Raw genomic sequence first — 13306 nt, 5'->3', positions numbered from 1 at the left:
GGAGGAGAAGTGCATAAAAATGTTCTTGGCTGTCTTTGAAAAGGGCAATTCATACATATATAGCAATGTTGTTATTTGAGCTACAAGCCACAAGATGATACAATGGGGCTGCTTTAGATTATGGGATGGGTATACACACCTGCTGCTCCCCCCCTCATCAACAAAGAATGGTAAGAAGAGGACTGGAAATCCCCCCCCTTTTTTTTTTAGAAATCTGTCTGCTCCACCCTCCTGATCATGTGAGAGGAATCCCACTAGAAAAGTGATTGCAACAATATCCTAAGAATGAATGGGACATCTTACATCACTCATCCATTTAGCTCAGTATTTCCCATTTTGATAGGAAGCAGCCCACCATAGTTTTAAACAGAGGAGTTTCCTGGTCTTGCAACTATCAGAGTGGCCCCTGTTTCCAAAGGCCAACATCATGCTGGAGGGAAAAAATATATAGTAAGGGCACTTACAAACTGCTGCAGCAGTTACAGTAAGGAAGAGGATCCAAATGTAGCTGATTTTTAATATGGCTTGAAATTAGATATTTTACATGAACTCTCTGAATAGATTTTATCACAACAATTTTAAACTGCCTTTGGCAAACCCATATAGTATTTTTCACTTACTGTGCTGATATGATCCAGTTACTATCCCTGTGGGAGTTCTGAAGAATACTCCAGTTAGACGAGACAGCTGGGAAAGGAGCTCAATTCCTGCTTCTGGACAAAGTAAAGAATGTTCTTTATGTTGTAATAATTAGACATTACTAAAAACAGAAAGCAATAAGGATTTTTTTTTATTAACAGTGGCCACATTAACCTACATTTTGTTAAAAATATGGAGAATGTCTTTGCATATTTCTGGATCAGTAATCCCTAGGAAATTTGTTCTTACACTGCATCTTTTTAGAAAGAAGGCCCAAAGGTATGATTTGCTATCATTCACAAGTCCATTGCTGGATAAAGAATAAAGTCATAGAACAATAAAAGCTCTTTGTGAGGACATCTGATGATGAAGTGGGGAAAGGGAGAAACAAGGAAGCTGATTTGAGAATTTCTATGCCAGTGAGGAATTAAAAAAAAAAAAGAAAATATATCAACGGTGCTCCAGAGCCAGTTCTTACCCTAGAACTGCATTCAGACATCACATTTATTTAACTATGATAAAGTAAAAATGGAGCAACCCAGCCTTGTTGCCTGACCAGTGTTGGAAGAGGAAGACTGTTGTCCTGTCCCCTCAGGTCTCAGAGGTGGGACAAACCAGAAAGTTAGAAAGAGGTGAGGGATCTGTTTACTCCTGCTCTGGCACTATCCTTTGATGTGTAGATTGCTATTCTCCAGACTTCTTCCTCATGACACCTCATCTTCCTCTCTTTGTCACAATCTCCCTCTCTCCTCATCATCTTGCATGAAGGATTCAGGACTTATACTATCATCCAGTGCCATCCTTAGACTAGAAAGATAGGGATCTATCCTTATATCACGTATGGAGTTCATACAATAAAAAACTCTCTTTTCTTTTCTAAGCCTTAATCAAGGCTCTGAGTGTAAGTTTGTTGTTTACTCTCTCACGCACATATACCAGCCATGGAAAACTGCACCCCCAAGTTTTCCCCCTGCAAACGATGCTACTCTGCTAATAACTCACTCTTCCCTTTACATGTAAAGAATTCTGGTTAAAAAGTAACTTGCTTACTTGTGATATAAGAATGTACAAACAGGTTAACCAGAATTAGTTTTCTCCCCCGCTAAGCAAGGTTAAATTAGGCTATGTGCCTGCATTTGTATGTTGGTGGTAACTCAAGTTACCTTTAACCCCCATTCTCTGGACAAAAAGGGTGGAAGAAAGGAGCAAGAAGTTCTCATCATCCTGGCAATAACCTTGGAATTCTAAAATCATGTACTGTAGGAACATCATGTGTTAGCAAGATACCTGTCTTTTGACTCGAAAAGTTAACGGCAGAAATAATTCGAAGCAGGAGATTTTGTTTTTCATTGGCAGCTGATGATCTCATCTCCAAAGGCCCTGGGCAAATAGAGACTCAAATACTTCTAGGTTGACATTGGCTTTGCTGGATAAGATACTTGTATCTTGTATCTCAGAAAGTGATAATAGTATGTACAGTGTGTGTGTGTGTGTCAGTGTGTGTCAACCTCTTTTAGTAAAGCAGAAATCTTCACAATAAACTTGTTTCAAGGCCCAGTCAGTTCAGTGACTGGACCAATTGTAGGGTTTTAATGTTTGTATTCTGCTGCGTTACTGGATTTTAAAGTTTGTATTTATATTATTTTAATAGTGTATTTTATATGTATGTTGCAAACTGCCTGAAGCACTAAATATGGTGGAGAAGTGGTATTTAAGTTAAATAAATAAAATAAATAGGCAAACATTACTAGCCATTGTAGCAAACGTTGAAAGAGAACTGACCTGATGCTGCCAGAGGAAGAAAAATGTCTACATAGCCACCTTCTTGTTGCGAGGTGACACAGCTTCCTAACTTCTTCCAGAACTCTCTCACCTCAGGATGAAGAAGGTTCTTGGTGCTGATTCTATACCCTAAATAAAATTAAACATGTTAGCAAGGAGACCCAACATTTTAAGGTTGGGTTTTATTCACTCTAGTAGATCCACAATTGGAACATGCCTTCCTCTGACTGGAAGATGCTCTGAGGAGAAGTAAGGGTCAATGATGCCCAGGCAAGAAGCCTTATGGACAAATTAATAATAATAATAATAATAATAATAACAACAACAACAACAGCAGCAGCAACAACAACAACATTTGATTTATATACCGCCCTTCAGGACAACTTAATGCCCACTCAGAGTGGTTTACAAAGTGTTATTATTACCCCACAACAATCACCCTGTAAGGGGGGTGGGGCTGAGAGAGCTCCAGAGAACTGTGACTCGCCCAAGGTCACCCAGCTGGCTTCGTGGAGGAGTGGGGAATCAAACCTGGCTCTCCAGATTAGAGTCCCATGCTCTTAACCACTACACCAAACTGGCTCTAAAACAAATGCATGTAAGAGTATCCCAATGTTTCTTTTTTTCAATAAAAAGAAGCCACAAGAGGCTTGAGCTTATGAGGAGGAACAGCAAGGGAAGCTCTCTGTCCACTCGAGCTCCTTTGCCACAGGTGGAGGAAGAGGCATCTTTTCTGCTGCTGGTGAAAAGGCAGTTAGTTGGAGGGGTGACAGCAGAAAAAAAAAAGTGTGTCGAAGGGGAAAGAGTTAAACAAGGTTATCTTCTTCTTCTTTCCCACCTCCACTTAGCTTCGTACCCTTCATAGCGTTTCATTTTTCATAAAAATAGTTATGCATCTATCTCCTGTGTACTGTCTAATTTAGCCCTCAAGGTATTCAGATGGAGCCCCACCTGACAATGAACAATGAGAGCAATTCAAGTTTTGTAGAGATGAAAAAGTATTCCAGGAGAATAAAATGGAGGGATTGCTGGGTTTTATCTAGCTATGGAAGCTGAGATTTAACAAAAGCATTCCAAAGTGCTCTAAACTTCTTAGATCTTGAGAAGTGCAGGGATTTAGCTCTAGCAACAATAGGCTTAGAGCCAACCAAATCTTTCAGTGGCTAGAAGGATTTTCAGCTGTGGAGTGCAACTTTTTCACCTTTCCTCTTCTGCTGTTCCTGGGTGTTCCCTGTAGTGGGAGAGGAAATTGTGCTTTACAGGAGGAAAGACTCTGGCCCACAGAAATGTTCTACAAGACTCAAGCCATAATGTCAACTGTGCTGATTTCTTTCAACAGTCAGCTGATATTCCTCTAAAGAAAATTGATGCTGTTAATGTTGCCCTGCTCATTTAACTTGAAAAGATGTGAACTAGAAAAACATGCAGTTCTCTCTTCTAGTATATTTTTATCCCATCATTTCTCCCAGGAATGTACACGGTCTCCCTGCTACGCTTTTATTTTACCTTTACAACAACATTGCACAGTACATAGAGAGCCAGTTTGGTGTAGTGGTTAAGAGCAGCAGGACTCTAATCTGGAGAACTGGGTTTGATTCCCCACTCCTCCGCTTGAAGCCAGCTGGGTGACCTTGGGTCAGTCACAGCTCTCTTGGCCCCACCAACCTCACAGGGTGATTGTTGTTGTGGGGATAACACACTTTGTAAACTGCTCTGAGTGGGCATTTAGTTGTCCAGAAGGGCAGTATACAAATTGAATGTTGTTGTTGTTAATATTATTGTTACATATTAAGCAGAGAGAAATAAATTGGCCCCTGGGTCAGTAATTCCATGAGTTTCATAGCCAAGTGGGGATGTAAACCAGCATGGCCCTGATTCTTATCTGATCACTATATCACACAGGGTCTCTTGCTCCATTGTACAATACAACTTTAAGCAAGATCAGAGTCCTGAAAAGCTTGATACAGGAATCAAAGTTGTGCTGCACATTTATCTCTGTGAAACGTTTGGTTTTGAGCAGTAATAATGCATGACTAGCTAAAGTGTCTTGCTATTTCAAGTTGAACCCCACCCTGAAGTAAATCAATCCCTCTGGAATCTCCATTGCTAACAATCCCGATACTCTTTGCTGTTCGGCTATCCAATTCTTTTTCTACATAATAAAAGAGGTTTTCCAATGTTGTGCCATGATGTTCGTATACTAGCGGGATTACTCCAGGTTTAACGCTGTGCACAATCATCTAAAATAAAACACAGTAAACAGAATCAATAGTGAAAGGAAAAGCGGCTGTACTGTTTGCAAAATAAGAGACAAAACATATGGAAATTTGGTTGTCCATGGATTATACTAATTTGTTGCCTGTTCTTGCAATGCAAAAGTTTGAAACCTTCTACAATTGATTATAGTTAATTTGTTCATCAAGATTTTTATTTTTTGACTAAAAATGAAAGGAGTTTCAATTACAATGATAATATGAATAATTTGGAACAATATGTTGCAAAGTCATAATTACACATTAATATATACTTTAGGAAGCTGCAATTTTTAATAGACAATGATAATCACTATAGGAAATGCTTAGGAATATCCAGCAGCCTATTATTTTGGTAAGAAGCTACTGACAGTTAACAATGTGAGTATGTGCCATATCACACATCTGTCAAGAGTATCCAGCACGAGCAGCATTACTGGCTTCTCCACACTGAATTTCCCAGTTCAGGAAGGTCCCATAGAGCCAAAACACAATGTAATGAATTTTTTAGCTATTTCCAACAAAATTTTAAAAATTGCTGCAGAATCTTACTGGATCATGCCCAGGATTAAGATTCAGACCTAGGGTATTTTCTGAGATAATCTGTGCCCCAAGCCTAGGGTAGCATGGACAGTTGCTAACACTGGCAAAAATATCAACCTATCAGGATGTGCATGTTTGTGTGTATCTATATCTATACCTATATGATCTATCTCAAATTTCTCATAATCTAGCAAACATGCTGGTGCCATTCTTAATAGTCATGTAAGTAATTCACACTCATATAAGTAGCAGTAGAAAATGTGAGCTTTAGAAAACCTTGGTGATGGAATGAGAACACTGCTGTCTCAATAACATGCTCAGACAGAACACTGGAACCTTTATTCTCTTTATACATTTTGGAAACATTTATACTGGCTTGGGTCTGAACTTTTTTTGCCCCATTTTCATTGATTCTCCTCTCCCACTGCAGTACCCACCCCCCTATGATTTTCCAAGGAGTCCCATTGAGTCCCATTGACAGGGCATGATTGGAGGTCCACAGCCAGCTGTGACAGAAAGGAGGGACGTTTCCCTTCATCTACAATAGCTTCACTCATGCTAGATAGGATCCATCTCATTGGCTTGGCACTGCATCATTTCTTCCAGTGTCAGAGATATCTACCAAGCAAATTATATGCTTGCCACAACAGGCAAGATTGTGGGAGTAAAGGAGGCATGTGACTCATAAGGTGAGGTTCCTTCTTCCTTCCCTTTTCTCTCCCCTCAGCTCCTCAGCCCACCAGGTGGGAAGTGTTAGCACTGGGCAAGCAGGTTATGGGGGAGGGCCTGGAAAATGAGACCTTCTTCTGCTACTATGTTTTGTATTATTGCCCTGCCCTGTTCTATCTTTTATCAATTGAATTCAATCATTCCCTTCTGCTAAGCAAGCAATTTTCCATGGGATTGAGTCCTTCCATTGGAAGACTTCTTCCTCCAACAGAAAATCCCTTCCTTAGTGGAAGAGAATCACTAACTCCAATCCATAATGCATAGTAACTATGTGACTGGAAAACCAACATGTTTCAATACCTTCATAGTGCTCCATTTATTCTTGCTAAGCTTTTCTGTTGCTCAGTTTCCTAATTGGTTCATCTCACTTTTATAATAACAATAATAATAACATTCTATTTATATACTGCCCTTCAGGACAACTTAATGCCCACTCAGAGCAGTTTACAAAGTATGTCATTATTATCCTCACAATAAAACACCCTGTGAGGTGGGTGGAGCTGAGAGAGCTCCAGAGAGCTGTGACTAGCCCAAGGTCACCCAGCTGGCTTCAAGTGGAGGAGTGGGGAATCAAATCCAGTTCTCCAGATTAGAGTCCCATGCTCTTAACCACTACACCAAGCTGTACACTACCTACAAAGACAGAAAGACAAGACCGCATATCAACAATTATACCTCATAAGCTGGAACTTGGGATGATATTAAGACCAAGCGTGGCTGGAGAAGATATGCCATATTGGCATATCTTTGGGAAACAGTCAGAAGATGTTTGTGAGGTAAAACCGGATAACAGTCACTCCCAGCAACATTCTTTCTAGAAGAAAGAGAAAAATTGAAAATTGAAATAAAGTGCAAATTTATGGTTTTCATTGGTGGTGGTGGTGGAGAGTGCCCTCAAGTCAGAGTTGACAGGGTTTTCATGGCAAGAGACTAACAGAGGTGGTTTGCCATTGCCTGCCTCTGCAATCCTGGTCTTCTTTGGAGGTCTCCCATTTAATTACTAACCAAGGCTGACCCTGCTTAGCTTCTGAGATCTGATGAGATCAAGCTCACCTGGGCTATCCAGGTCAGGACATGGTTTTCATTACAAAATATTAAAAAGGAAACTTGAGACTTCTCAGATTAATCTGCCATATATTGGTACAGAGGAAAGACAGCAAGATTTGCATCTAGTGACACCTTAAAGACCAGCAAGATTTTCAAGGTATAAGCTTTCAATAATTAAAGTTCCCTTCTTCAGATACAAGTATGAAACTTATCTTTCCTATCATGAATCCTAAACAATCCTACATTTGGAAAGCACTTCAATGCATAAAAATTATTCATGAGTTTCCACATATGTTTTGGGGGCCATTTCTTCATTACTATCTTACATGTTCTATTTACTGTCCTTTATATTTAAATAGTGTACCTTCTAAGTCCTCTAACCCACCAGCACCACAAGCCACCAGCACCCATTTCTTTGCCCAGCAAAGAATCTTTGTATACAGTTTTATTTAAATATCTTGACACTGAGGGTGTCTGGATCTGAGAACTGAAGCACTATTCCCAGCACTGGCGCATTAGAGAATTAAAACCTGCAAGCTTCATAAAGAAGAAAAAAGGAGAGTTTGTGTGGACAAAAGTTCCCAGATGTTTCCACTTCTTTATAATTTCCATTTTGGTGCTACAGTGCTAAACCTCTGACGCTAGAAGTGTTCCTAGCTCTGTTTTTGAAGATTCTCCTCCTCTCTGGAACTCTGTGCTTTCTTTCCATATATCTTGTGTCCTTTAGTGAGACCTTCTCTGGAGTACGGCTTAACCAACAGTTTGGACACCCATATTTCTGGAAATTATTTCTTCAGGCTCCAACTGGCGAAGTCCTGCTTATAGATTTCCTGAAAGCAAGTTGGTCATGGTGGGGACTGAGGCCAAGTAGTGTCAGGGCAGAGATTTTTTGACTCCTCTGCTTTCCTCCAAATTCCTCACCCACCGGTTCACTATATGAGGCTACCTTATAGCGAGTCAGCCCATTGGTCTATCTAGCCCTGTACTGCATCCACATTGTTGGGAGTAAAAATTGTGGGCATAAAGGAAGTCTGTGAATCGTAAGATGAGGTGGAGTTCCTTCTTCCTCCCCTTTTCTCTCACCTAGTTCCTCAGCTCAGGCTCAGTTGTGCCAGTTGTTCCAACTGGGCTTTCCTGTGATGACAAGACAATCTAGGAGATGAATGACTGCAATAGCACATTGATAATACAACCTCCTTGACTAGGTTGAAAAATGAATTTGGAGCAAGAAGATGGGTGATGACCTAGCTTCTCAACTTCCACCCAGACAGCAGAGTATAGATGGAAGACTCATTCATTGCCTGAGCACGCAAACTTTTAATGCCCCCTCCTTTGGATCTCAGAGCGGGACCACAAGTGACGCCTGACACAGGTTGGACACTTGCCAGCTTCCCTCAAGTTTTGATGGGAAATGTAGGCAGCTTGGTGGAATGTTGGACAAGTGACAGTTGAAAAGTCCATTGGACAGCAGTCGGAGAGTCAAGCTGCAAGACTAGGACGCCTACATTTCCCATCAAAACTTGAGGGAAGCTGACTAGTGTCCAACCTGTGTCAGGCGTCACTTGTGGTCCCGCTCTCAGCCCACCACAACTTTTGATGAGTTTCTTCCCTTCAGTGAAGCCTTAGCCTGTATCTGCTTCCCTTCAGTGAAGCCTTAGCCTGTATCTGCTTTCTGCCCCCCTCCATAGCAGTTTTGCGGGTCTCCTGGCAGAGATCTTCATCAACCCCATGCATTTCCCCCAATACTTGATCTTCTGCTTCTTCAGATATGAAAAAAATAGCTCTCCAATATACTATTCTCTAGGCATTTTGAAATATTGCTTACCTTTTTGGCAAAGATTTTAAGGAGGCTAATACAACATCCTTCTCAGTTACCAGACTGATGCTTGGTACAGATTTGACTTCTTTGGAAACTTGTTCTGAAAGCATATAGTTTGAGGATGCTGTCTTCTGAAAACATTTAATAAAGATATTAAGAAACATTGACGAGAGCCTGATACCTAAGAGAGAACTGAGGCCAAAGTACCATGCTTGCAGCAGGCCCTGAAGATCTGGCTTTGAGGAGGGAAGAAAGATGAACACAATTTTCAGAAGCTAGTCTATATATAAACTAGTCCAGTTATAATACTTATGGGTATGTAACATTTTTTGGTTTGATTTTTCTTTTTCTTTTGAGTTGGTAACCCTAGTGAACTTTTAGGGGAAGACTGGGAGGTGTGTTTTACCTCAGGACCAATGGAAATCTGCAGTGGCCCATTCTGGGCTGATTTGGGCCTGATCTGGGATGATTCAGGCCCAAATTGGTCCTGATAGGGCTGCTGCAGAGCATGGGAGCACTCCCCTGCTCTGCAGCAGCCCAATCCAGGCCCAATCTGGTCTGATTCTGGATGATTTGGAACTACAGGATCACAGTGTACAACCCAGAAATGTGCCCCTGGGAGGCCCGTGCCTTCTCCACTGACCAGGTAAGCAGGGATGGGGGTGGAGGGTGGGAGCGGGGGATCCCCCACCCTCAGCGGGGAACTGGCAACCCTACTAGGATTACCAACCTCAAGGTGGAGCATGGAGTTCTCCTGGAATTACAGAGATCAGTTCCCCTGAAAGAAAACCCCCTGGAGGGTAGATTCTATGGTATTCCATAAAGTCTAGGAGAAATGGAAGTTCTACAGTGACATCACATCCCCACCGAACTCTTACTACTCTCCCTGGGCACACACACACACACACACCTTGAATATCCAGGAATTTCTCAACCTGGAGCTGGTAACCCTACAATCACCTCATAGCTTCTCTGAATAGAAGGAGAAAATAGGTGTTGTGCATTCTTTTTACCCTCTAAAGTGGGCTGATATTCCTTCTGACAGTTGCTTGCCATACAGCCACTTTTGATTCAGTTTAAACACTGGGCCTGCCTTTAGTTTAAGCTTCTCTGCCCACAATACTCAGTAACATCCTTAATGTCTTAATAAGCATTAAGGCACTGACCATATCATAGATCCAAGCTACAAGAGGCAAATTACACGAGGAGGAGCGCATGAAGGATTTCGCAATGTTATCTGGGAAGCTGAGTTTTAAAAGGGATTGGAAGGCTTTGTTAATTTCTTCTCTCTACAGAGCCAGGGAGATCGCTGCTCAGAGGATCCTCTTAGTCTCCAGAAGGCTCTGTCAGTTTTACCTCCCCTTCTAAGAGGTGAAGAGGACATAAACAAGGACTTCCGGTTTGGATTCATGGCGGTCTGAAGCAGCCTAAGACTTGGACTGTCCAAGACACTGTTTTTCTTGGAAAGCGAGGCGCTCCAATGCCCGTTTCCACCCCAACTTCAGGGAAAAGTTGGGCTAGAACTCTACGCACCCCCGAGAACATGTGATCTCGGTGAGGGAGGGGGTTCTGAATCAAGGACTCCCACCACCACCTTGAGGTCCCCTCGGAGAAGGGTGAGCTTCTATCTCTGCAGTGCCTCAGGAGTCATTAAACTGGCATAAGATCATCAGAACCAAGCTTCAGCAACAGCTTTTACCAAAGAATAAGCAAAGGAAACAACACAGACAACCCGCAGAATCGGCAAAGGTAAAGATCGTTATTGGACTTTTAAAAATGGAACGGCAGTAAAAAGACCAAGGGAAAACAAAGTAATGGACAGAATATAAAAGAAGAGACGTTTAGTAATAGAAGCAGAGTAAAATTGAAGATGCTGGGGAAGTAAATAAGGACTAAAAATTTGAAAAGAAATATTGTTTATACTTACTGCGGTTAGAACTGAGATAACCAGCATGAGAAAGCGGAGGGGGGACTGGAGAAACATCGCAAGATGGGAAGTTAACAGCAGAGCAGACAACTAGATCCCTAGCAAGGACAGCAAAGCGAAAGGGAAGAGGATTGATGGAAAAAGGAAGCAAAATAAGTATACCACTGGGAGGCAACGAAGGTAACAGGAACAGGAAGTACGCCATCTTAAGTAAGGTACAAAGTTAAACCAGAAATCATAGAGACGTTGCAATGGTACCATAGAGAAAAAAACGCCCGACATTTTGGATTTTAAAAAGGATTTTTTCCCCTTTTCTTTAAGAAATTTTAAGAAAAGGCAAGGTTTAAATGATTCAACACGGATTTTTTTTATATATATAAATTTTTTATTTTTTAATTACTAATATCAAAACTACATACAGAAAAAGGAAAAAGGAAACAAGGGGAGAGGGGAAAAACAACATATAAAAACACAAACTACAACTACAAGTATTGCTTTCCCTTCATAATACAATTATTTAAAGTTAAACTTTCTAATATGCTATTAGATTGGTAGATCTTATAAGATACGAACTACAGTCAGGATCAGGTCTTCTTCCCCCCCTTGCGTCTCGGTCTCAGTTCTCTCTGAACAGCTACAATAGCTGCGCTCCCTCCCTCCTCCCCACTCCCCCCTTCAGATTCTGGATCTTCTTCTTGCTGGAACTCTTGATGATTAAGCATAAAGTCCTTCAGCTGTACTTCCGATATTATCTTGTAGGTTTGGTCTTTATATCTGAACCAGATGCCTTCCGGAAATAACCATTTGTATTTTATATCACGCTTTCTCAGAAGAGCTGCAAACCTTTTGTATTTAAATCTTCTTTTCCGAGCTAAAAATGGAACGTCCTTCAATATCTTAACCTTGTTGCCAAGAAAGTCCAAGTCCACATTAATCGAATTGTATAAAATGGTGTCCCGAGTCTTCTTAGATGAAAAATCAATAATAATCTCGCGAGGCAGCTGACGCTTCATTGCATATTTTGAAGATGTCCGACGGACTTCCAGAATATCGCTTTTTAACTCTTCTTTAGTTGCCTTTGCAGATGACACCAAAAGTTCCAACACCAAATCCTTTAAATTTTCACTTTCCTCCTCCTTCACGTTCTGTAGATGCAATACCGTCTGAGCACGATCCACTTGTAGTCCTATCAATTGATTCTCCAAAAGCTTTACTTCTTTGTTTGTTGCTCTCATGAGTGTTGCATTTTCCCGAGCAGATTGCTCTGGCTCGAGCGCTACATATTTAATGGTTTTCACTTTGTTTTCAACTGAGCCAACCCTTTGTCCGATTTCATTTAGCTTATCAACAAAGGGCTTCATAGCTTCAACGACGGACTGTTTAACCACCTCTTCAAGAGTCTCTCCATTCCCCTGTAATGCAGCCAAAACTGATTTGCTCACAGTAGGGCTCTGCTTTTTCATCGCCATCTTAGGGGGGGGAGTCCGCCAACTAAGTTCCAAAACTCAATGAAGGGGAAGATATCCGAACCTTCTTAAGCTTCAACTCCCACCAATCCTTCGCATATGCTTAGAGTAACAGAAGGGATCCGCTTACTTACAGGTTTTCACCTTAAATCTGCTTGTTGCCATTCTCCATGGCTCGGCAGCACGCGATGTGCTGTGCAAGTCTGCCGGCCTCCATAGGAGCAGACAGGCTATTTACCCCCTGAATCGACTTCAGGGGGCTCTTCCCGCAGCACTCCGGACCCTGACCCCCTATCTGGGAGTCCTGGGGGTTAACCCTCGCAGGTCAACCACCCGGTCAGGCTGCTCAGCCGCTTCCTCCCAGACCTGTGGAGAGGAGCATCCGACATGGCTGGGAAAACGAAACCGAATCTGATTCAACGCAGATTTGAGGAAAAGAGCAGACACGTGGGGAGGCTCGAAACCGAGTCCCACGATGGCTGGGAAAAAAGGAGCAAATAAGGAATGGCAAATTTTGGTGGATGCTGCGACTGAAGGACTGGGGGGGGGAAGTGGCAGAGAATCACAAAGAGTTGTTACAGAAGATGCAAGAAATGTTGGCAAAGGATTTTAAAGAGATGAGAGATGTTATTCAAGCTGATGTAGCTGCACTGGCAAAAAAGATAGAGGGAGTAAAGGAAGATTTACCAGTGACAACTAAAAAAGTGGAGCAGGTGGAACAAAAGACAAATGACATAAAAGCAGAAATGAAACATGAAAATCAAGTGATTCAGACAAGAGTGGCAATGATGGAGTGTAAGGTGACGGAAAAGCAGTTAAGATTTCGTGGCATTCAGGAATCTGAGACTCAAACCACACGAGAACAGATGACAGAGATATTGGCAGAATTTTTAGGGAAAGAGAAGAATGAAATAACAGCAAATATGGATTTGGCGTACAGAATCAATTTGGCTTTTGCACAACAGAGAAAGCTACCAAGAGATATTATTGTGCAATTAGTGACAAAGAGAATGCAGGAAGAGATACTTAAGAGGCATTTTGAAAAACCTTTAATAAAGGAGGGGAGTAGAATTAAGATCATGAAAGAAGTCCCAAAACGGAT

The 13306-nt window shown here is 41.6% G+C and overlaps 1 protein-coding gene across 2 annotated transcripts in view; it reads right to left on the bottom strand.

Annotated features, from left to right (window-relative positions):
* Positions 1-13306, bottom strand: part of ECT2L (epithelial cell transforming 2 like) — a 67923-nt gene that overhangs the window by 20037 nt on the left and 34580 nt on the right. For both annotated transcript variants that reach the window (XR_008597962.1, XM_054992985.1), the window contains exons 7-11: positions 8818-8942; positions 6621-6759; positions 4493-4661; positions 2422-2550; positions 621-713 (exon numbers count right to left, since the gene is read on the bottom strand). Coding sequence is in view for 1 of the 2 variants with exons in the window: in XM_054992985.1 (XP_054848960.1) it covers positions 621-713; positions 2422-2550; positions 4493-4661; positions 6621-6759; positions 8818-8942 (655 nt within the window). In the remaining variant the exon portion in view is untranslated. The remainder of the gene's footprint in view (positions 1-620; positions 714-2421; positions 2551-4492; positions 4662-6620; positions 6760-8817; positions 8943-13306) is intronic.

This window comes from Eublepharis macularius, chromosome 1, assembly GCF_028583425.1.
Source record: "Eublepharis macularius isolate TG4126 chromosome 1, MPM_Emac_v1.0, whole genome shotgun sequence".
Classification (NCBI taxonomy): Eukaryota; Metazoa; Chordata; class Lepidosauria; order Squamata; family Eublepharidae; genus Eublepharis; species Eublepharis macularius.
Note: the sequence above shows the minus strand (reverse complement) of the source record. Positions and strands in the feature narration are given on the sequence as shown.